The sequence below is a fragment of the Phascolarctos cinereus genome, unplaced genomic scaffold (assembly GCF_003287225.1).
Source record: "Phascolarctos cinereus isolate Bilbo 61053 unplaced genomic scaffold, phaCin_HiC Scaffold_4;HRSCAF=312, whole genome shotgun sequence".
In the NCBI taxonomy this organism is placed as follows: domain Eukaryota; kingdom Metazoa; phylum Chordata; class Mammalia; order Diprotodontia; family Phascolarctidae; genus Phascolarctos; species Phascolarctos cinereus.
Genome location: NW_027555847.1, coordinates 577,252,404 through 577,276,477, shown reverse-complemented (window position 1 = coordinate 577,276,477; position 24,074 = coordinate 577,252,404). Strand labels below are relative to the sequence as shown.

Below are 24,074 nucleotides of genomic sequence, written 5' to 3'. Positions count from 1 at the left end.
TATTTTCTTGGTGAGTTAATTTTTTTTCATTTTTTGATTCTTTATTATAAGGAATGATTCGAGGAGGAATATATTGTACAATGAATATGATACAAAAAAAACACATCAATAAAATTTTAATTAAAAATAAAACACTGAAAACATTACAGAAGTAGTTAGAAGGGACCTCAGAAGCCATCTGGTACAAAAATCCCTTATTTTACTAAATAATAGACTTAGGTCTGGGGCAGCTAGGTGGCTCGGTGGATAGATTGCCAGGACCAAAGTCAGGAAGATTAATTTTCCAAAGTTAAAATCCAATCTCCGACACTTAACTAGCTGTGTAACCCTGGGCAAGTCATTTAACCCTGTTTACCTCAGTTTTCTCATCTGTAAAATGAGCTGGAGAAGGGAATGGCAAGCAACTACAGTATCTTTCCAAGAAAACCCCAAATGGGGTCAAGAAGAGTGGGACACAACTGAAATGACTAAACAACAACAAATTTAGGCCTAAGGAGTCTACACAACATCCCCAAGGTCACACAAAAATAAATATCACAGGTAGGCTTCTAACTTCAAAGTCAGTGATTTTTCCACTGTACCACACTGGAATAGAATCTGTTGACTTCATAAGTCTTTCCTATCTCCAATTTTAAGGATTTTCTTCTTAAGCTTTCTTAGAGAAGATAGAGAGTGCCAAGTCCTTAGCCACCTTTCTGGTGTTTGTTAAATTGTTAAAGGAGAATGTCCTTGCTGCCAATGAACAGCTAAATCTAAAGGAAAAAAAAGAGAGGAGCTGTAATTGATATTCTCAAATCAGATCTGGGTTGGGAGAATCTTGAGATCAAAACTATGAGAATGATGAAAATGAAATCCAGTTTCACTGACCACCCACTAGAAAGGCATAAACAAGCATGTATTTTCCAATTTTCAAGAAGAAGCTGCTGGGAGAAGCTACAATTTCACATATGTATGTCACGTTTCTTTTAATAGTCTATATTTTCCCATTACACTGAATATAACAGCAATTATCCAGGGGATAATTGTCCAATTTGTACATTGTCCAGGCCATAGCTTTCTATTGGGCTATACTATGGCCATTCTAACAATCAGCAATTCTACATAACTGAGGAGGATCAGGATTGAAGAAGGGGCTTGAGATAGAAAAAGAGAGATAATATAGAGGAGTTAGTCTCATTCATTTCTGGCTGCTCTGAGACAAAGGTTTGGGGGCAAAGAAGCTGAGACTACTAATTAGAATAAAGTTTGAGAGTCTATATTTGAAATCTATGACTTCTGGTTGCTCATGCTACCTCTAACCTGTTACCCTAGGAAACTGAGTACAGGCTTGAATTAGTGACAACTTCTGACAGACAGACAGATAGATAGATGAGAACATAAATACAGACAGACAAGAAAGTCCAACTCTTAGAAAAACTTTTATTTCTTCTTACCAAAAATTGTAGTTGTGGGAGAAAAAAAATTGCTTGAAAATAACATTCAAGGAAATTCCCTAGGTATAAATTACCTAGGGTTTAAGTAAATCATGTTGAGTTTATAAGCACTTGAAAATGCCAAGCAGTATACTTCAATAATTCCTGAGATAAATTGTAAAGATGCCCAGAGATAGAACAGAGTTAATCACTCCCAAGTAGGAAAACCCCATGGCTCCAGGGTTCCAGATGTGTGACTATGTTAAGTGAGATTATACTATAAAATGCTGCATCTCATAGACTATCTTCGCTCTGTGGTAATTAGTTTTAGAAAGGTTCAAGCCTCTGCTTTTGGTTTTGATTTTTTTAAGCAGCAGTAAAAATTCAATGCAATCAACTTTCTTTGTATTATTCAACTGAGAAATTAAACAAATTGACTAACCCTTTGAAGCCCTCATACTCCACTACAGTTCTCAAATCTGATTCAAGCAGAAAATAAAATTCAAATTTTAATCTAATACCTCCCTCCATCTGAGAACTCTTTCCTTGGCCCTGACTGACAGTCGTTTTAGCAAGGCTGGGAAGGAAGATTAGAGGATTCACCACCTGTTGTGATTGGAAGATTAAGAGGATTGTCAAAGCAACAACCGCGACAAACCTTTAGACTTAGCAAAAGGGATCTAATACAAGCCAGATGATGGGTTTGGAATTGGAACTTCTATACAAGCTGATTTTAGCTTGGAGACAATGGACGTTTCTGTGGCTGCTTAACTATTTTTCTCCAAATCTCTTCCTCTCATTTTCATCTTGCTTCAGCGTCAGAAGCCATGACAGCAAACGACACTATTTGTATTCTGAGTTTGGGGATTACTACTGGTTTCCTGCTAGCACCGGGAGGCCTACCCACTGTGTTCAGCACTTTCTTCAATTGCAGTGAAAGGTTTGACACCTAAGATAAAATCAAGGAGCATCCTGTTTGTTCACAAACCCAAATCCTATTGATTATTTGTTTAATTAGAGCCATTGAACTATTAAAATATTAATAATTATGTTAATGCCAGTCCTCATTATACTGCCTCCTCCTTCTGCCTGTGCTAATCCTACCCATCCCTCAAAGCCAAGACCAAATAATAATTGCTAACATTTACATAATGCTTTAAAATTATTATCTCATTTGATTCTCACAACAACCCTGGGAGGGAGGTACCTTATTATCCTCATTTTTCAGATAAGGAAATATACGTAAATAGAAGTGAACTGACTTGCCCAGGATTATACAGCTAGTAAGAGTCTGAGGCTACATTTGAACTCCAGTCTTCATGACTCCAGATCTAAGGCTAGCTGACTCTATCAAATGTGACCTCTTCCATGAATTCTTCTCTGAATCACCACACACACACATACACACACATACACTCCAACACCTGGATCAGAAGTAATTTCTCCTCCTACTGCATTTTTTTCATAAGTCTTTTGTGTCACTTATCACATCTCCATTGTATTACCTGTGTCTGTACATATACATATATGTATATATGTAGTATGTGTATTTTATATATATAGTGTGTGTATGTATGTATGTATGTATGTATGTATGTATATTGCTTGCATTATCTTCCATAGTAGATAGGCAGCTCTTTGAAGAAAGGGACTTTGTCTTACTTATATGATGGTTCAAAGCTTGGGAGGTTTGTCACTGATCATACGTGCATGTGAAAGATGATAAATCTTCCCAGTTTCTGTTATTCTTGCCTCCCTTTACTTATTAATTTTCTTGGGAGACACAAAATATCAGTCAAATGAGGAAAAACAGTAGTCCTCAGGACTCACCAAGTTCCTGTGGGATTTCTTTGGCAGAGCCAAGTGAAAGGAGTTTGAGGGGCAGGGATTCCCATTAGAGGTTAAAAAGGAATTATAAGGACCTTCTTACCCTAAATCAGAAAGAGGCTTGAGACATAGACATAGATGCTGTTAGCAGGGGATAGTTCAAAAGGCAGACTTAATCTTAGCCAGAACGTTTTGTCCTGAGCCATTAACAGCGGCAAATTGCTGAGTTTAATGGCTATGGACTAAAAGAACTGTCAGTCTGTTTTTATCAAGGAGAGATTTTCTAATCATTGCACCCTTAAAAGAAAAGAATCAAGGTGATCAGCAGATGGGAAGAGATAAAGCCCAGAAGTTCATAATAGAAATAAGTTCTGAAATGCCCAGCAGTGACCACAAGACCAACGGAATAATGCCCATCAGACTGCAAGCTGAGCAGTGGTCACAAGGCCAGAAGAGTGATACCCAAGAAAAATATCATGTGATGCCATCACAAGAGGATATCATTGTCCCTCCAGGGTCAGAAGCATAAATTTCCCTGGGCACATACCGACCTCAACACAGATTACTGATATGTACCTCTTCATACATTTTCCCTGGTCATCTGTATTTCATTCATGTGTGTCCTCCATAGATGATCACATATATTCTTTACGTGTGTGTCCCCCACACATGTTCACTATACTCATGGCTTTCTATATCTTCCCTAGGGACCTCCACTCTTCCCACTGATAATACATGTATCTGTGAAAAATCATAGGGGCAGCTAGGTAGCGCAGTGGATAGAGCACTGGCCCTGAAGTCAGGAGTACCTGAGTTCAAATCTGGCCTCAGAGCAAACACTTGACACTTACTAGCTGTGTGACCCTGGGTAAGTCACTTAATCCCAATTGCCTTTAAAAAAAAAAACACGTCCCAGGTTGGGGCAAAAAGTTTCATTGCTATTTTTCATACTGTTATAGTTCATTAAATGTCTTTGGTTCAGATTATGAGCTTTGAACAATTATGTACTCTGGTTAACTATAAAAAATAAATACGTAAGTATAGAAATAAAGATTCACCTGCAAAAGGCACAAAACCAGTGGAGGTTTGTATGATAAAGACTCACCCACAGAAGATTCTTCTACGGTCTTCAGTGCTGGACAGCAATGGATACTATACAATCTCAATGGCAGGGAAGGTCCAACTGAAACAGCCAGGAAAATCATGAAATCTATTGTGCAACTATATTGCAACTGTCTCTTTGTACTGCTGGCTGTGGCAGGTGAAAGATTAAATGACTGGGGAAAACAAAGGTTCGATCTTCCAAGTATATCAATTTATTAAACAATCATGCCAGTTGCCTAACAAAGCCAGACCAGACCTCCTCAGCTTAGGCTTGGACCCTGAATACAGAGGAGATAGACTTTTATACATTAAAAACAATTAATCAAATAAAGCCAATTAATCAAAAGGAAACAAGACACATTAGGTAATCTAATTTGTAATTGGATGAAAGACTAGGGACTTTGCAAGTTGGGAGAAGGAAAATGAACAGGTCCAATTCCCTGAATTCAGAAAAAGAGGTGTCCTACCCCCCCCCGAAGTATCTGTAAACAGTCAAAGGAATATGGAAACACTAACTGACTGATCAATATGGGACCAGTTTTCAGATAAGACACATTGGTTGCTTCACACAGGGCCTGCGTAACCTGGACAGTATACCACTACCATGCCAGGAAACGGAATCACTTCCATTTGAATTGTCTGGGGAAGATTCTGAAGATCACCTGGCAGGATAAGATACCAGACACTGAGATCCTTTCTTGAACTAAACTGCCAAGCATTCAAACTCTACTGCAGAGAGCACAACTCTGATGGGCTGGTCATATTGTTTGAATGCCAATATACACTTGCCTGAAAGACTATTTTACAGAGAACTCATATTGGGCAAACACTCGCATGGTGGTCAGAAGAAGTGATACAAGGACACTTTCAAAGTCTCTCTTAAGAACTGGCACAGGACCCCCAAGCATGGCGTGCCCACATCAGAAGAGGTGCTGGGCTCTATGAGCAAAGCAGAATTGAAATAGCTCAAGAGAAAATAGCTCAAGATTTGCAGACTTAGAGAATTCACCCCAAATGTTCACATGGACAATCTCTGCTCAACCTGTAGTAGAGCATTCTGAGCTTGTATTGGTCTGATCAGCCACAGTCGGACACATTGAAACTTGACTCTAACATAGTGATGTCATCTTGCTCCTCTTTGAGAACAAAGGACAACCAACCATGGTTTACTTGAAATGTGCGATTGTGAGAACATTCCTTACATCCATCTTTGGATCTGACTGAGTTTCTGGTCAGCATAATGTAGGTCCTTGGTTAAAGACCTCTAAGTAGCAAGAAGAGGTGGTCCATTTTACCATTCATATAGAGCTATGTTCAAACAAAGGAACAAAGTTTTCTCTCAATTCCCACAAGTGAATAAAGTTTTCTCACAAGAGAGAAATTAGACTAGACCCATAATTGGATAGAAACTAAGCCAGCTCCAGAATTGAGTCACAAGATGGAGTCAGTGTGATTCACCAATTCCTACAACTGACCACTTGCTGTCCTAATCCCCTCAATTCGCTCATAAGTATTGTTCTGCTGGTTCCATGGTTTCTGCTTGACATCTCCACTAGGTATGTGGCTATAGCTCACTCTGCTACCAATGCCTGAGCTGCTTCTCTTCAGGGCCACCTGATGATTGTCTTAGCTCTTTTCTACAAAGATGCAATGATTAGAAAGCATTTCTTTGATGAGAAAGGGATAATAGCTCTTTTAACCTATGGTTATGGTTATATAAGCCACTATATCCAGCTAATGGGCAAGAACAGAAAGTAGGAAGGACATTCCCAGGCTGAAAACAAGTCTGTTTTTTAAATTCCCTTTCTCCTGTCCCAAGCCACTGTCTGACTCTTAATGAAAAAAATCTTTGTAATTTGTTCAACCAAAAATTTGCTTCAGAGAACTCTGACAAAGAAAACTCATAAGAACTTTGTGAGTCTTTATGACTAGTTTTTTGTTTTGTTTTGTTTTCTTCTCCACTCCTAATCTACTGGGCCTTACCATGAAAATGAATGGATAGAGGAAAGCAAGGAAAAAACTAGGAGAGACTTCAGCAGAGGTTATGCCTTGTGCCTCAAACTCTTTTTTTCCCCAGATTCCTGCCTTCACATGTAACTGTGGCTGGCAAATAGAGTTCTCAGGCTTTGAGCCAGCCAACATATTCATCTTTGCATCTATCCAGCACAAGGCTGAACAGCCTACAAAAGAATATTAAGTTGAATTGAAAGCAGACAGTGGATGTGTTTGAGTCATCAGTCCAGGCTCTACAACAATGAACTTCCCTAGATGAGCAGGAAATGAATGTGAAATTGAGTAACTAAATTTTACAGTGGCTAAAGGATAGTCTCACTTGAGGAGTAAGAGAGAGACAGAGAGAGAGAGAGAGAGAGAGAGAGAGAAAAAAAAATACAAAGGTTCTCATCAGAAAACATCCACCCCTGTCAATAACATCTAATTCTAAGAAATCAGATAGTAGATGAAGGAGCTATCACTGAACAAAAAAAAAATTCAGTAGTCTAAGTTAAGGGTTTATATTAAGATACATAGCAGGGTACCAGGCTTCAAGGACAGGATATATTTTGGAGCAAAAGTGTCAAACAGGCCCCCCACATGCTACATGCAGCCCACGATATTCCCCAGTTTGGCTGGAACCATATTAACATGTCACTGGAAAATATTTAACAATTCGAACAAAAAATACAATAAAACATAGACAATATTACAGTTTTAAACTGAGTCAAGGTGTAGCCCATAGGGATCCTCAATTACAGAATAGTGACTCCCCATTTCTATTTGAGTTTGACTCCACAGTATTAAAGAACAGATAGAATTTCTGCCCACAAGTAGTGCCAGGAATAAAATACCAGAGACAGTTTCCTGGTATTAAAAATCAATTTATTAACTAGTCCAGCCAGTAATCTTTAAGTGGATAGTCAGTGATTTTTCTTGGTAAAAAAAAAGACCCAAAGGGAAAATCCCACACCAATATAAATGCAGGCCTGTCTTCCTGACAGCAAATTGCTGGGAACACCCCAGACAAGAGAAAAGCAACCCCAACTGGTGGATATTAAATAAGGAAGTGGACTAAGAGCTCTTAACTCCTCCCGATTACTCTTGGGGTAAGGTGGGGAGGTCAGCTGTGAAATGAGGCTTGGTCATGAGTTTTGAGGTCCTTCAAGCAATCTGAGAACCCTGATAAGGTTCTCCCTAGTTTTTTTTCTCCTTCATGAGCCAGACTGCTCCAAACTTTAATGAAGGAACCAAGGTCACATGAATGACTCTTAGTAACTCTTGACAGTGAATTTAGTCTTTAAAAACAGCTCAGTTTAGCTTTTGTTTATGGGATAAACAGAAAGTCCCAGACCAGGCCCTGGGAGGGGCTGGTATGTGACCACATTCCTAAACTTTTTTCTATGTGAGCTAAAACTAAGAAGTAGAGATTTTAAACAGAGAAAAGAATATTATAAATTAATATTAATAATCAAAGGATACAGCATTAAAATTAATTTTCTTCAGTAGTTTATAATCTGTGGACACTAAGAAAGGGAGAGAAGAAGCAGAGGGAAAAAAGAGGTGAAAACAAGTAAAGAGACTGATTAAAATTTAATTAACTCACTAATATTCACTTAGCACTCTGAGCCAATAACTTTGCTAAGTGTTGCAGATAAAAAGACAAAATTTAAATAATTGTTACCCTCAAGGAGCTCATATTCTCAAAATTCCCAAACATTCAAATAGATCTTGGATCTCAGTCATGTGGATGTTTTCTCTAATGATGCCAGTCATAAGCCATCCCCAGCAGTCCATCTTGTGCTACTGTGTGTCCTTCCATATGTTCAACACAGGATTCAACACCTTCTTCCTTTTCTCCTGACATGACAAGGTGGCCAGTAGAGCTCACAGGCTATCAACCTGTCATCCCTTGTCCTTGTCACATGACCAGCCCATCTTCTTTTCTTGTCATACACTTCTGTGATGACATCTTTTATTTCTGTTACTCTTTTAAGTTCCTCACTGGTTATGTGTTACAGCCTGTTCACACCCACCCTCCAACTTCTCAATTGCCTTCTGCATGATCCTCATTATTAATTCTTTGGAGATCATTGTGTTCCAACGTTTTAGCTACACAAAAACACTGGTGCTGAAAAGATGGGTTTTTGTTTCTGGGATATGCTTGCAGTCATTAAAAGAACTTTCCAGTTCCCTTAAAGCATTCCAGCCCTCTCCCTTTTTCCTAGTTAACTCTAAGCTTAAGTCATGTCCATTTGTACCATCTGTCCCACATGCACTTATAAATAGGTAAGCTCTGTAGAAGGGGGTCTTAACCTGGAGTTTGTGAACTTTTTAGTTTTATTTTGATAGCTATTGCAATAGAATTGGTTCCTTTCTAATCCTATGTATTTTATGTTGTGTGTTCAAATAATCTGAAAGGTTTCACCAGAGTGCCAAAGGGGTCTGTGACACAAACAAAAAAAAGGATAAGAACCCCAGTTCTGTAGGCTGACAATGCAATTAAATGATATAACTAGACAATTAGAGTAGCAATAAAACAATTAGAATAGTAGACAATAAGAGCTATACCAAAGTGGAATGGACGGCCTCAAGAAGTAGGGTGTACCTCTCACCAGAGGATTTCAAGTAAGAGATGACGAGCCATTTGTCGGATACATTTTAGGGGTGGGGAAGGGAGAGAGAGTCTTTTTCAGCCATGAGTTGGACTATACGGCCTCTGAGCTCCCTTACGTGACTGCGATTCAGTGATTCTGGTCACCTCCTTCTGATGAGTAGATTACCAATAAAATACAAAGACAGGCACAGAGAGCATGAGGATCTCGCACAGGAAATGACGTGTGTGTATTTTACTGCTTTTGCACAGCGCTTGGCTCGTAGTTGGCACCTGATAACCTAACCTCCCTCTACCTTTCCAGTCTCCTTACACCTTACTCCCCAACACATACTCTTCAAGCGAGGTGACATGGACATTCTGGCTCTTCCATGAACAAGACACTCCATCTCTTGGCTCTAGGCATTTTCTCTGGCTGCCCCCCATGCCCGGAATGCTCTCCTTCCTCTGCTCCAACTACTGATTTCCCCGGCTTCCTTTAAGTCCCAACTAAAATCCCACCTTCTACAGGAAGCATTACCCAGACCCTCTTAATTCTAGTACTTTCCCTCTTTTAATTATTTCCTATTTGTCCTATGTATAGCTTGTTTTTGTATTTTCATGTAGTCTCCTCCATTAGATTGTAAGCTCCTTGAGGGCAATGACTGTCTTTTGCCTATTTTTGTAACCCCAGTGCTTAGCACAGTGCATAACATATGTTGTTATTTAGTCATTTTTTGGTTGTGTCTGACTCTTTGTAACCCTATTGGGGTTTTCCTGGCAAAGATACTGGAATGGTTTGCCATTTTCTTCTCCAGCTTATTTTACAGATGAGGAACTGAGGCAAAAAGGGTTAAGTGACTTGCCTAGGGTTGCACAGCTAGTAAGTGTCTGAGACCAGATTTGAACTCAGAAAGCCAAATCTTCCTGATTTCAGGCCTGGCACTCTGTCCTCTAAGCCACCTAGCTGCTCCATGTAAATGCTAGCTATCATTACTTTACACTTACAGTAATTCTGTTCCTACAGAGCACTGCCTCTTAACTGACAGGAAAAGGGCATATTCCATCATCGGTTCTCTAGAGACAAGATCGATCATTTCACTGATCTGAGTTCTGATGTCTTTTAGCACTATTTTCCCTTTACATTATTGTTGTCATTTTATGATTTTTCCCTTGATTCTATTTACTTCACATTGTGTCGCTTCATACAAATGTTCTAAGAATTCCCCTTATTCATTATTTCTTATGATACAATAATATTCTATCACATTCACACTGGTTTTTGGTTGGTTGCTCTCCCTCATTCTCGAAGAAGATCAAAATGTCATCACTGTGCTAGAGTCAAGTTACAGTGTGTCTGACTGTGGCGAATCAGACCGATAAAAGCTTGGAATGCTCTACCACAGGTCTGGCACAGATAGTCTGCGTGAACATTTGGGGTGCAGTCTCTAAATTTGCACACCTCGTGTTTCCTTTGAGCTACTTCAATCTGCCTTGCTGATAGAGCACAGCACCTTTTCTGATGCAGGCACGCCATGCCGGGCAGTCCTGTGCCAGTGTCTCCCATGTCACATCCAAAGCTCTTCAGTGAAACTTTGAGAATGTCTTTGTATCACTTCTTCTGATCACCATGTGAGTGCTTGTTCTGTGTGAGTTCTCCAGTTGTAGGCAAGTATATGTTTTGCATTCAAACAACATGGCCAACCCATCAGAGTTGCGCTCTCTGCAGTACAGTCTGAATGCTTGGCAGTTTAGCTCAAGAAAGGATCTCAGTGTTTAGTATCTTATCCTGCCAGGTGATCTTTAGAATCTTCCTAAGGCAATTCAAATGGAAGGGATTCCGTTTCCTGGCATGGTGCTGGTATACTGTCCAGGTTTCACAAGCATGCAACAATGAGGTCGGCACAATGGCTCTGTAGACCTTCAGTTTGGTAGTCAGTCTAATACCTCTTCTCTCCCACTTTGGTTCGGAGCCTCCCAAACACTGAGCTAGCTCTGGCAATGTGTGCATCAACCTCATTATCAATATGTACATCCTGGAAAGTAGACTACCAAAGTAAGTAAACTTATCCACAGCATTCAAAACGTTTCCATTTGCCATAACCGATGGTTCCACATACTGATGGTGTGGTGCAGGCTGATGGAGCACCAACAATGCATTTTCCGTTTCCAGCTTTTGTCAGCTTTGATAATTTCTTGGGTGTTAAGGTAAAACTTCATAACTGTTTTTATTTGAATTTTATGTTTTTATTTTAAACACTACACTGGCATTTCCTTCAAAAGCACAGAGTCACTTCCATGTCTTGATGAGGCATCAGAAAAAGATTTTAGGAAACCAGGTGGCACAGTAGGTAGAGTGCTAGACCTCAAGTCAGGAAGACGTGAGGTATTTTAAGTCCAGCCTCAGATACTTACTAGCTATGTGACCCATCTCTCACTCAGTTTCCTCATCTATCAAATGGGCATAAAAATAGTATTTACCTCCCAGAGTTGTTGAAAGGATAAATGACCAATCAGTCATACTAAAATAATATTTGGAAAGCAGTTTGGAAACCTTAAAGTGCTATACCAATACTAGTTATTATTAATAGAGGATTACCTAAACATTTTTTTTAGACCAGAACTGTAATCTCATTGCATATGGAACTCCTGATAAGGAAACTTTTTTTGCCAGTACAGTTTAGCACCTGCTCTGCAATTTATAATCTCGAGATTATGAAAAATCTCAAGATTGTGAATAATGTTGAGAAAATTGAGAGTTGTCTTGGGCAGTAAGAGGTTAATTGACTTTTTCAGAGTCGCCCAGCTAGTCCATGTAGGAAGAAGGGCTTGAGGGGCAGCTAGGTGGCACAGCAGATAGAACTCTGACCTTGGAGTCAGGAGGACCTGAGTTCAAATCCGGCCTCAGACTCTTGAAACTTTCTAGCTGTGTGACCCTGGGCAAGTCACTTAACTCTAATTGCCTCCCCAAAAAGCAAGAAGAAGGAGGAGGAGGAGGAGGAATTGAATTCTGGTCTTCCTGAGTCCAAGGCTGTTGTGTCAAAATCAAATAGAAATGAGGGTCATAATGATTCTTGCAGGCCACATGTTGACTTAAAAAAACATAAATTATCATTATTTATTTTCTTTTTTTTGTTTTGTTATTTCCTAATTTCATTTTAATTTAGCTCCTGCTACACTAAGGAGTGTTGCTGGGACAATAGAGACTGCAGGCCACTTTGTGTGTTTGACACCTTGCTCTACACCACCCTATATATGCTATATGTTATATACTTTTGTATACTATGTGTTAGAGAGCATATATCATACATATCAGTGGAAATCAGAGTCAATAAATGTTTGTTAAGTGGCTACTTTGTGCCTACACTGTACAATTAGGTGGCACAATGGATAGAGCACCAGGCCTGGAGTCAGGAAGACTCATCTTCCTGAGTTCTAATCTGGTCTCAGACACTTCCTAGCTGTGTGACCCTGGGCAAGTCACTTAACCCTGTTTGCCTCAGTTTCTTCATCTGTGAAATGAGCTGGAGAAGGAAATGGCAAACCACTTCCAGGATCTTTACTAAGAAAATCCCAAATGGGGTCACAAAGAGTCAGACATGAATAAAAAACAACTAAACAACAAAAATTCTATGCCAGGCATTGTGCTAAGTACTCAGGACACAAAGAAAAACAAAAAGTAATCCCTGTCCTTAGGAACTCACATTCTCTGAGTAGAGACTTTACAAGCAATCCATACATATCAATCCATCCAGTAAATACTAGGGGCTCTCCCAGATACAGACATCTGATCTATTGCTATCACGGGGGCTATCTTGATTTTCTAGCCTTGTAGCTCTAACTCCTAGGTGACAAGAGGCACCTCTGGATTTGTGAGCCACTTGAATCTGATTCACTCACAACAGAAATAAAGACTAAGGACACAACCCCCAACACATATGGAATAGAAGAAAAGACTTGTGAAGTAGGGCTACCACCACAGCAACAGTCTCTGTAGGCATAATTGCACTCTAACTTGTTCTGCAAGGATCAGGAATAATTTCATTTAGAAAATTATGCATCTTCATCCATATGCACATCACCATATGTACAAATGAATGTGTAGAAACATAACCATATGCAAAAAATCAAATGTGATAAACAGCTCAAAATGCCTGCGATTTTTAGAGGTGAGCGAGTGGGGGGGTGAGGAGGAAGGGATGAGTTGGATTATGTCTTCACTGTCTAAACTTCTAAGTTTTATACCATAGCTACATTGCTTTTTCCCAAAACCATATCTAGGGTAAGGTGCCTGGGACTTTGCTCCAGGGCATGAATTTAGAGGGCTCAGAGACAGTCCTTCAGCAGCCATAAACAACTTAGCACATAGATTTCAATTAGTATCAGTAGTAAGCTACCAGATGGCAGGTTCTCTCCTCCTCTGCCCTGCTTCATTCTCCTTCCTACTTCTCAGACATGAGAACTTGTTTTTGATGCTTGGCTAGGCTCTAAAATTCCTAGTCATGATTCTGCTCTTTCCTAAGAGTCATGCCTCTATGTTGTTTTTGAACTTTATCATTCAGAGAGACTAGGAAAAGCAACAACAACAAAAATTATCAATGATTTTAAAAGACAAGTACAGGCTTTTTCTAGAATTAGACTGAGTTCTAAGAAATTGTCTCTGCTCGTCAGTCAGCTTTTGAACTATTAGGTATTGCCTGAGTGATTGAAGAAAATGGATAGCTCCCCAGACCAAATTAAAAATAAAAAAGGAAGAAAGAAAAAAATTGCAAATGAACAAAGCAAAACAGATTAGGGACAGAATCTTTTCATGTTCCGTGCTTGTCTACTATTTAAACAAACAAACCAAAAGAATTAAGCAGATTTTAGGGGAATTTGGACGATTGAAATTGGAGAAGCAAATGGATGGATGAGGCAAATCAACCCTATCTATCAATCAGCAAACTCTAGATCAACTTGACAAAAGGAATTTTGCAGAACCCTGGGCTCCAGCAGGAAAGATTTATTAAGAGGAAATTACTATTTCTGAAAATGGACTTGAGACATATCTGGAAATGAATAATTGTCCAAAACACTATCTGAGGAGTATAGACACATTCCAAGTCCCTGTCATGTGAACCTGCTGTTAACATCAGTAGAAAAACTAATAATAAATGGGTCAAAATGAATAGCCACTCACATTTCCCTACCCAACTCCTTATTCCCTTTTTATTTTTCTACCTTCTTGGTTATATTTAATTTAAAGCATGCAGATGCTCTAAGGAAGTCAGGCCAGGTCTATAGAATACACAAAGTGGAGTGACAGTTTGGCCATTAACCAATAAATTCAGACTACATGGGCAGCCAATCTAGATAGTCTAAGTGCCAATGTGATTGTCTTTTTTCTCTCAGATTACCTGCTGACCTCTAATTGGCCAGAAATCTGCCATCCCACTATATCAATTTGCACTGTGCAGACCTACCTGGGTTCAGCTAGGAACACTGTTAAAAAGCATTCCAACACTCCATCTATTTCATTCCAAGAGCACAATACCTCAATGGCTGCTACAGTTTTGCCCTCTTTTTTCCCCATCAGCTGCCTGCTGACATGGCCGTCTTTTTTTCTATATGAAAACTTCTCCCCACCTCACTCCCACCCCCCAGCATATGCTCATACTATTAATCTGCACTTTCTTTTTTTTTTAAGTAATGTTGTAGAGGAAAAGGGTAAAAAAGTAAAACTGCGTTGGCTAAACAGATGTTTCTGTTAAAAAATAAAATAAAAGACGCACAGGGTGGGTGTAGTAGAGGAGACTTGATGAATGTGCCTTGAATTATGATACTTTATTTTGAGCAGGAAGAGAAGCTTATATTTCATGTTGGTAGTTGTAGATTCCTTTTAAAAATGTTCCCAATAATCCCTTGATAATAGATTTGGCACACATGTTATTGTAGTAAAGAGTTATTTGTTATTCATTTGAAAGGTTGTTCAATTTCAAGTGAATGCTGAACTTTCAAGCATACTAAGTAAAAAATTTTTAAATGGGATCACTGGCATAATAGATGAGGGAATAGGGATTTCTTTATCAAGTAATTTGTTTCCCTGGATAAGGGTGTAACTGCAGGCATTTCTATGTTGTTTAAGACAGATTGAATGCTGCTAGACTGCATGTCAGCCTTCATCATTTCTTGGCAAACTTGAAATTTCTCAATGACACACCTAGAAACGATCCCACACCCAATGCTGAAACTCTGTGCTCAGGTCCAGGAACCATGATAGTGAAGAGGACTGGGGGGAAAAAAATGGGTGTGTAACCAAGAGACAATGACAGCTCAGTTATTGCCCTCTATCTCATTCCCCAAAGTGACCACTCTGAACTTCATTCCTCCCTCTTGAGTCTCTAACCATACTTTCATTCACCATACTTTAGAGATGATGGTTAGCCTCTTATCTCACCAAAAAAAAGAAAAAAGACCGAGGCTACTTAGTCCTAAATCTGGATCTTGAAGGGCTCTCAGAGGCCAGTTAGTACAATCCACTTTTTTTTAGAGATGAGGGAAAAGAGGCTCAGAGAGGTTGCAACTGGCTGACAGTCACACAGATAGTAAGGATTAGAAGCAAGATTTGAACTCAGGTTCTCTGACTTCAGATTCAGTGATCTTTCCACTTTGCCATGCAACATGTCCCTTAACTCTTCCACACACAAAACTTCTTGGCTTCATAACTCACTCTTTCCTCTTCTTCTCCTATGTCAGAAGAGGTATTTCTATTTATTACTAAAGCTAATCTTGTACCCTTTCTCCCATTCTTATCCTTCCCTCAAACATTCTCTCTCTCTCTCTCTCTCTCTCTCTCTCTCTCTCTCTCTCTCTCTCTCTCTCTCTCTCTCTCTCTCTCTCTCTCTCTCTGTCTTCTAGAGCCTTGTTCCTGCTATCTTTCCCCCCTTCACTGCCATGTACCTTCAATGTCTCCCTTCCCACAGTTTTCTTTCCATTTGTCCCAAAACATGCTCAGGCTCCCCTTTACCAAAAGGGACTTTCCATGTTTCTTCTATCCTATCCAATTACTGCCCCTTATTTCTGTTGCTCTTACTTTAAGCCATATTCTTTTTTAAAAAAAGTTATCTATGTCTAATGGCCCCAACTTCTCCATAGACTACTCTCTTACATCCCTCGCAATCTAGCTTCCCCCCCTACCACTTTACTGAAATTCCTATCTCCAAGGCCACCACTGATCTTCTAAAACCCAAATAATATGGCTTTTTTCAGTTCTCATCCTCCTTGACCTCTCCATAGTGCTTGAAACTTCCTACAGAAACTCTCTCTTTCCTCCACTTCAAAGATACCATACTTTCCTGATTCTCCTTCTACTTCTCTATCTACTCCTTTATTTCCTTCACTTGTCCATTACCTGAGCCATTAAAGTGGGTATTCTTGACCTTCCCTTTGTCTCACTCCACACTTCTACTTTGGCAATCCATCATACCTACAACTGTTACTTCTCTCCAGAAGTAAATACTGACCCTAACTTATATGGGTATTTTATTTACTGAAAAGGGTAGGAAAAGGACATCTGTAGAGAAGCACGGAGAAAAGCAGCTTATGAGGAAATTAACAATTCTGAATATCTAAGATAAAATTGCCCCTCTTAACATAGGAAATTATCACTGAGATATCTAAGAGAAAGCAGACTGTCTCTAAGGCAAAAGTACTGTCTGGTTGTTTCAGTGAATTGTTTCCTAGCACCTAATTTATATTAGACTGTTTTTAGGACTTGGAAGTTTATTGCTGAGAAATACAGAATTAAAAAGATATTTTGGGATTCTGGGACCACATCTGTGTCATATCTGGCAAAAATGTGGACCTGAGGTTTCTTAGTCTAGAAGATGAGTCAGCACATATTATCAGGCCCTTATCTGAGGCATGAGAAGCTAGGTCATGTAATTGAGAAGTCAGAGCTCGAGAAGCCAATGAGGCCATCAAATATTTATTAAGAGCCTACTATGGGCCAGGCACTGTGCTAAGCACTGAAGAAACAAAGAGAGGCAAGTCCTTGCCCTCAAGAAGCTTACAATCTAATGGGGAAGGAGAAAGGAAGAGGGAGTGTATACAGAAGCTTTCTATATAGGATAAACAAGAAATAATTAACAGAAGGAAGGTACTAGGATTAAGAGGGCTTAGAAAAAGCTTCCAGTAGAAGAGAGAACTTAATTGGCACCTGAAGGAAGCCAGGAAAGCCAGGAGGCAGAGATGAGGAGGAAAAGCATTCCAGGCACAGGCAACAGCCAGAGAAAATGCCTGGAGCTGAGAGACTGAGTGTCTTGACAGAACAGAAAGGATACCAGTGTCATTGGATTGCAGAATACATGGGGCTGGGAGGAAATAGGAGAGGAATTTGTAGTTAATTCTAGAACTGATGGGTTGTCACTGGAGTTTGTTAGTGGTAGGTTGGCAAGGTGGGGGAACATAGACTTGTGCTTTAGGAAAATCACTTTGATAGGTAAATAGAGGATGCATTGGAGTGAGGAGAGACTAGAGGCAGACAGACAAACCAGCAGGCTATTAGAATAGACCAAGCATAAGGTGATAAGGACCTATACCAGGGTAGTGGTAGTATCAGACAAGAAAAGGGGGTGTTTTCAAGATTGGATATGGGAGGTGAGAGAAAGGAAAGAGTTAAAGATGACTTCTAGGTTTTGAACCTTAGGGTCTGGAAAGATGGCATTGCCTTCTACAGTTGTGAGTCTGGGAGGATGGTAGTACCCTTATGAGTAACAGGGAAATATGGAGTGGGGAGAGGGTTGAAAGAGAAAGATATTGAATTCTGTTTTGCACATGTTAACTTTAAGATGTCTACTAGACATCCATTTTGAGATATTTGAAAGGCAGTTGGAGATGCAAAATTGGAGGTCAGTGGAAAGATTGGAACAAGTAAAATGAAAGAATTAGAAGAGTCCTCATGGAAAGTAGCACAGTGAATCGATGAGGGAGGTATAATAAGATTGCTAGCAGAAGTGAGGGTCCAGTTGAGGTTTCATGACTTTAATTTGTAGTGGGACCAGTCAAAATAGTTGCATGATTTCCTCCATCTTCATTCAGCAGCAGATTCATAGGAGCAAATGGTAGAAGGAATGGGAGGCTGAGGCTTGACAGGGCACAATCAACCCTATGATAAAGGGGCAAAGAACTGAAGAAAGGAGGACAAGGGAGAGTTGAACTATTTCACCAAGAAGTTGAGAAGGGGAAGAAGAGAAAGTGGATAATGCTAGAATAATAGCCTGGAAGAGAACTGAATGGTGAAGGAGTTGTAAATCACAGGGCAGGCAGGCCAACTGAAAAGACTCAGACAAGCAAGTAAAAGAAGCTGCTTACTGAAGACAAAGCACAGAAGCTGAAAAGCAACCAGAGTCTGCAATTGATATGGGAAACTAATCTGATTTCAGGAAACCCTTAATGCTAGGAGCAGAGACTCATGAATGTAGACAGGCAGCTAAATGGTACAGCAGATAGAGAAATGAGCATGCAGTCAGGAAAACCTGAGTTCAAATGCCGATACTAACTGTGTGTGATCTTCGATGAGTCACTTAACTGCTGCCTCGGTTTCCTCAACTGTAAAATGGAGATAATAATAGTATCTACCTTCCAGGATTATTCTGAAGATCAAATGCAATCATATTTGTAAAGCACTTAGCATAGTGCCTGCCACATAAGTAGATGCTATATAAATGTTAGCTATTATGAGATACGTATTTTTTTTTCTCTTTTTAGTGAGGCAATCGGGGTTAAGTGACTTGCCCAGTGTCATGCAGCTAGTAAGTGTCAAGTGTCTAAGGCCAGATTTGAACTCAGGTCCTCCTGACTCCAAGGCCAGAGCTCCATCCACTGGGCCACCTAGCTGCCCTCTTTTTTTTTCCTTTGATGAGGCAATTGGGGGTAAGTGACTTGCCCAGAGTCACACAGCTAGTGAGCCTCATGTGTCTGAGGATGGATTTGAACTCAGGTCAAAGCACAGGATAGGGCCAGAGCTCTGTCCACTGCACCACTTAGCTGCCCCTAAAGACAATAAGATTACACCTAGGACCCTGAGGCTGTGTTGAAACAGCATGTAGCTGTCATCTTCTCTGAGAAACCATTTCAATCTGCAGAAGGTGCGAGCGAGCTAGTCCTAGGCCAGGCAGAGAGAAAGCCTAGAGAGAGTTAGGGCAGGGGCTCAAATTTCCTTTTTTATCAAGCCTTTAATCTGTTCTTTCCCTGTTTGTCAGGCTACTAGAGCTACTTGCTCCTACTTAAGTATCCAGTCACCTTTCTTTGGATACACTCCAAATGCTCTTCCTGCATGCATCCAAAATTAATCATACTACTATTTGTGGCCTGACTAGAACAGCATACAAAATCCAGATTATTACCTCTCTAATTTTGGACACTATGCTTCTCTTAACACAGCTGACAATTTCATTAACTTTTTGGCTACAATACTGACTCATATGGAGTTTGTAGTCCCCTAACAAAGACCTTCAGACTCTTTCTTACATGGACTAATGTCTAGCCATGTTTCCCTCATTCTGTACTCATGAAGTTAATTTTGCAACACAAATGAAAGACTTTACATTTAACCTTATTCAAGTTCATCTTATTAGATTTGGACCATCATTCTAACTTTGACAGTCTTCGTATCTTGTCATAGTAATGTTAGATTTTTCCTCCCACTTTTTTTAATCTGCAGATTTTTTTAAAACATTTTAATTTACTATTTATTTTAAATATTCTTTTCTTTTTAAGTTTTGAGTTCCAAGTTCTCTCCTTCCTTTTCACCCCCTCCCACACTCACTAAGAAGGCAAGCAATGTGATATCAATTATACATCTGAAATCATGCAAAACATATTTCCATATTAACCATATTTCCTTTAAAAAAAAAAAGCAAGAAAAATAAAGTAAGAAAATTTTACTTCAATTTGCACTCAGAGCTCATCAGTTCTCTCTCTGGAGATAGATAGCATTTTTTCATCATGATTCCATTTGGAATTATCTTGGATCATTGCATTGATCAGAGTAGCTAAGTCTTTCATAGTTGATCATTATGACAACATTGCTGTTACTGCACACAATGATTTCCTGGTTCTGCTCACGTCATTTCGCATCAGATTACATGGTGCTTGCCATGTTTTTTGAAACCACCCCCCTACTTTTCATTTCTTATCATACAATAGTATCCCATCGCAATCATATGTCATAGCTTACTCAGTCATTCCCCAACTGATGAGCATCCCCTCAATTTCCAATTCTTGGCCACCATAGAAAAAGCTGCTATAAATATTTTTATGCATATAGGTCCTTTTCCTTTTTCTTTGATCTCTTTGGGATACAGACCTACTAGTGGCATTGCCCTGTTGGCATAGTTGGTTGGAACAGTTCACTATTTCCTGAGCAGTTCATTAGTGTACCTGTTCTCCCTTCAGCCTCTCCAGCTTTTGTCATTTCAGATAGGTATGACATGGTACCTCAGGCTTGTTTTAATCTACATTCCTCTAATCAATAGTTATTTAGGGCACTTTTTCATATGACTATAGATAGCATTGATTTCTTCTTCTGAAAACTGCTTGTTCATACCCTTTGACCATTTATCAAATGAGGAATGGCTCTTATTTTTGTAAATTTGACTCAGTTCTTTACTCAGTATAAATTTGAGGAATGAGGTTTTTGTCAGATAAATTTGCTGTAAAAATGTCTGATAACACCTCATTGTTCATGGTTTTTAGCACAATGTAGTTTCCTTAATTATCTCTTTTAATTAGGTCTATTTTTGCTTTGTCTGAGATCATCATTGTGATGCCTGCCTTTTTTTTAATTTTAGTTGAAGTACATCAGATTCTGCTCCAGCCCTTTATTTTAACTCATCTGTCTTTCTGTTTCAAGTGTGTCTCTTGTACACAACATATTGTTGGATTCCAGTTTCTAATTCATTCTGTGATATGCTTCTATTTTATGGGTAAACTCATTCCATTCACATACACAGTTATGATTCCTTTCTATTTCCCTTCATCCCACTGTTTTCTCTTTCTTCCTTTATCTTTTAATCCTGTCTCTCCTTAAAAGTCTATTTTACCTCTAACTACTGCCTCTATTAATCTGCCCTCCTTTTTATCATCTCCTTTTTTTTAAATCCCCTTTCCTTCCTATTTCCCTATTGTATAAGTTACATTTCTATACACAGCTGTCTGTGTATATATACTCTTCTCTCTTTTAACCAAGGCAATAAGAATGAGGTTCAGGCATTGCCCTTGACATTTTCCCCTCCATTATAAAAGCTCTTTCTTCTGTACTTCTTTTATGTGAGAAAAATTCCCCCATTCTACCTCTTCCTTCTCTCTTCTCCCAGTGCATTCTGCTTTCTCATTTCTTCATTTTTTCTTGGAGATCATTCCAACATGATCAACTCACACACATGCCATCTGTCTATGTAAACTCCTTTTAGCTGTCCTAATAATGATAAAGTTCTTAGGAGTTACATATATAATCTTTCTGTATAGAAATGTAAACCGTTTAACTTTATTGAGTCCCTTATGATTACTCTTTTGTGTTTACTTCTTTATGCTTCTTTTGAGTCTTGTATTTGAATGTCAAATTTTCTATTCAGCTCTGGTCTTTTCATCAGGGATGCTTTAAAGTCCTCTATTTCATGAAATTTCCACTTTTCCCCCTACAATATTATACTCAGTTTTGTTGGGTAGGTTATTCTTGGTTATAATCCTAGCTCCTTTGCCTTCTGGAATGTCACATTCCAAGTTCTTCACTCCTTTAATGGAGAGGCCACTGAATCTTGTGTGATCCTATGTGTGACTCCATCAGATGGGTGGCTACCCCTAATATGCCATCTTGACTCCTGCAGATTTGTTAAATATACTATCCTTGACTTTTGCCAAGTTGCTGAATAAGGCCAAACATAGATCCATGGGACATTCCACTAAAGACCTCTTTTCATTCCAAAGATTGGATTTTAAGGCAAAACTTTAACAATAAGATTATGTCTCTTTTAAAATGGTTTTTGCTTTTTGGACTACTATATACTGAAAGTATAAGAAAATAAAAGAGACTCTTCCAGGGTAAAAGGAGAGACTCTTTCTCTCTCTCTCTCTCTCTCTCTCTCTCTCTCTCTCTCTCTCTCTCTCTCTCTCTCACACACACACACACACACACACATTTGCATGTCATAGACAAAAGTCTTCTCCAAAGCTAATTGGAATTTTGTTTATAGTCAACCACTTTCATTAAAACACTTAGAAACAATGGCAATTAACATTGACCCAAGGTAAAAGTAAAGCAACAATAAGAATCATGGAAGGAAGGAAGGAAGGAAGGAAGGAAGGAAGAAAGGAAGGAAGGAAGGAAGGAAGGAAGGAAGGAAGGAAGGAAGGAAGGAAGGAAGGAAGGAAGGAAGGAAGGAAGGAAGGAAAGAAGCAAGGAAGGAAGATCTTTTGTTCACTCATTCATCTCTTATTAAGCATCTGCTATGTGCAAAGCACTATGCTAGATGCTGAGGGAGACACACAGATAATTAATCATGAAGTTTATAATCTTTACAAAATTATGCTTTTTGAAGAAACCCTGTACTAATTAGTCCATTCTTAATGTTTCCCTCTTTCCAAAGGAAAGTCTAAGAAAAAACACTGGCTATAATTTATAGGATTCATTATTTTCACTTATACTGTAACACAATTAGATAGCAATTTGCACAGGGGCATTGCCACCCCAGGACCACAAGGGATACACGGCACTGCAGGGAAAAGAACACTGGATGGCAGTTAGAAGACCTGGGTTCTAGTCCCAGCTGTCACACAGCAACTAGCCATGTGACCTGTATACCATGTAACAGGTCACTTAACTTCTCTAGGTTTCAATTTCCTTGCCTGCAAAAGGAGTCTGGATACAGTGAAATTGAAGATTCCTGTCAGTTCTAAAATTCTGTAGTTTTAACCTAATTGTCATTCACTTCAAGATGTCAGTTTTTCAATGGCAAATGTATACTAGCCCAGCAGTGTTTCAGGCAAATTTATCATTAGAACAGGTCTTTTCAATAACGGTGAGGGTAAATTAAGAAGAACTCGGAATATTTAAAGAAAATACAGCCTACTGGCTGTTTTTCTCTTGGTGTGTCCCTTCGCTGGTCCATCTCTAAAATGCCTTTTCTCTTTTACTTAATTAGCCCAGAAAAAAAGCCACATCAGAACCCCATTGTAAGTAAGTATGTTGAAACTCAGCTCCAGGACTTTGCTAAGAGGATGCAACAAAGGACAGCCCACTATAAGAAAAAGTTGGAAGAGGGTGATTTGTCTTCCCCTGAAGCCAGTCCCAAAGCTGGTAAGTATATTTCATCAAAGTAGAATGACAAAGGAAAATTTAGGCCAAATGTACTTTAAGAAATGCATTAGATTTAAGAAATGTAATTAGAATCTGTGATCCCTAAGAGTAGAAATCATTTTATTTCTAAGTATTCTCCACCCTTTCCACCTACCTTCACCCTCAGCTGTTGGCATAGTGCTAGGCAGGTAGTATGTCCTCAACAAATATTTGTAGAGTTGAATTATTATAATCACAAACAATACATGCTTAATTCAATTCTATTCAACAAATATTGATTAAACAAAGGCGAAAATAAAGGCTCCTTTCCTCAAGAAATTATATTCCACTGGGGATGGTGGGAGGGAACAGGAATACAAGCAAATACAAAGATAATGCAAAGTAGCATAAATTAATTCAAAATAGAGATAATGCCAATCACTAGATCAGGAAATGCCTTGTGTAGGGGGCAGCCCTTCTCTGAAGGAATCTGAAGAGTCTATATTGTCAGTAAGGAGGAAGCACATTCCCAGGAAGAGTGAATACTTAATTTCAAAGGTAAAGAGGCAGAAGCTGGAATGTCATATACAGAAAACAGTTAACAAAACAGTTTAACTGGAACAGAGTGTGTGTGAAGAGGTGTGAACAACTTTGAGCAACTAAGTCATTTTGACTATTATAAATACTCAAATTAACTACAAGGCACATATATATGAAGGAAGACGCTACATGCATCCAGAAAGAACTGATAAATAGAAGTATGTATTGAATGATTTTACATACAGATACATATTTTGTCTAATGGAAACCATCACTAGGGCTATGGAACAGG

General features: G+C 39.1%; 1 protein-coding gene across 1 annotated transcript in view; it reads left to right on the top strand.

Annotated features, from left to right (window-relative positions):
- CNGB3 (cyclic nucleotide gated channel subunit beta 3) overlaps positions 1-24,074 on the top strand; it is a 189,460-nt gene that overhangs the window by 69,331 nt on the left and 96,055 nt on the right. The window contains exon 4 of the mRNA XM_020970100.2: positions 23,109-23,263. Within this exon, the coding sequence (XP_020825759.1) occupies positions 23,109-23,263 (155 nt within the window). The remainder of the gene's footprint in view (positions 1-23,108; positions 23,264-24,074) is intronic.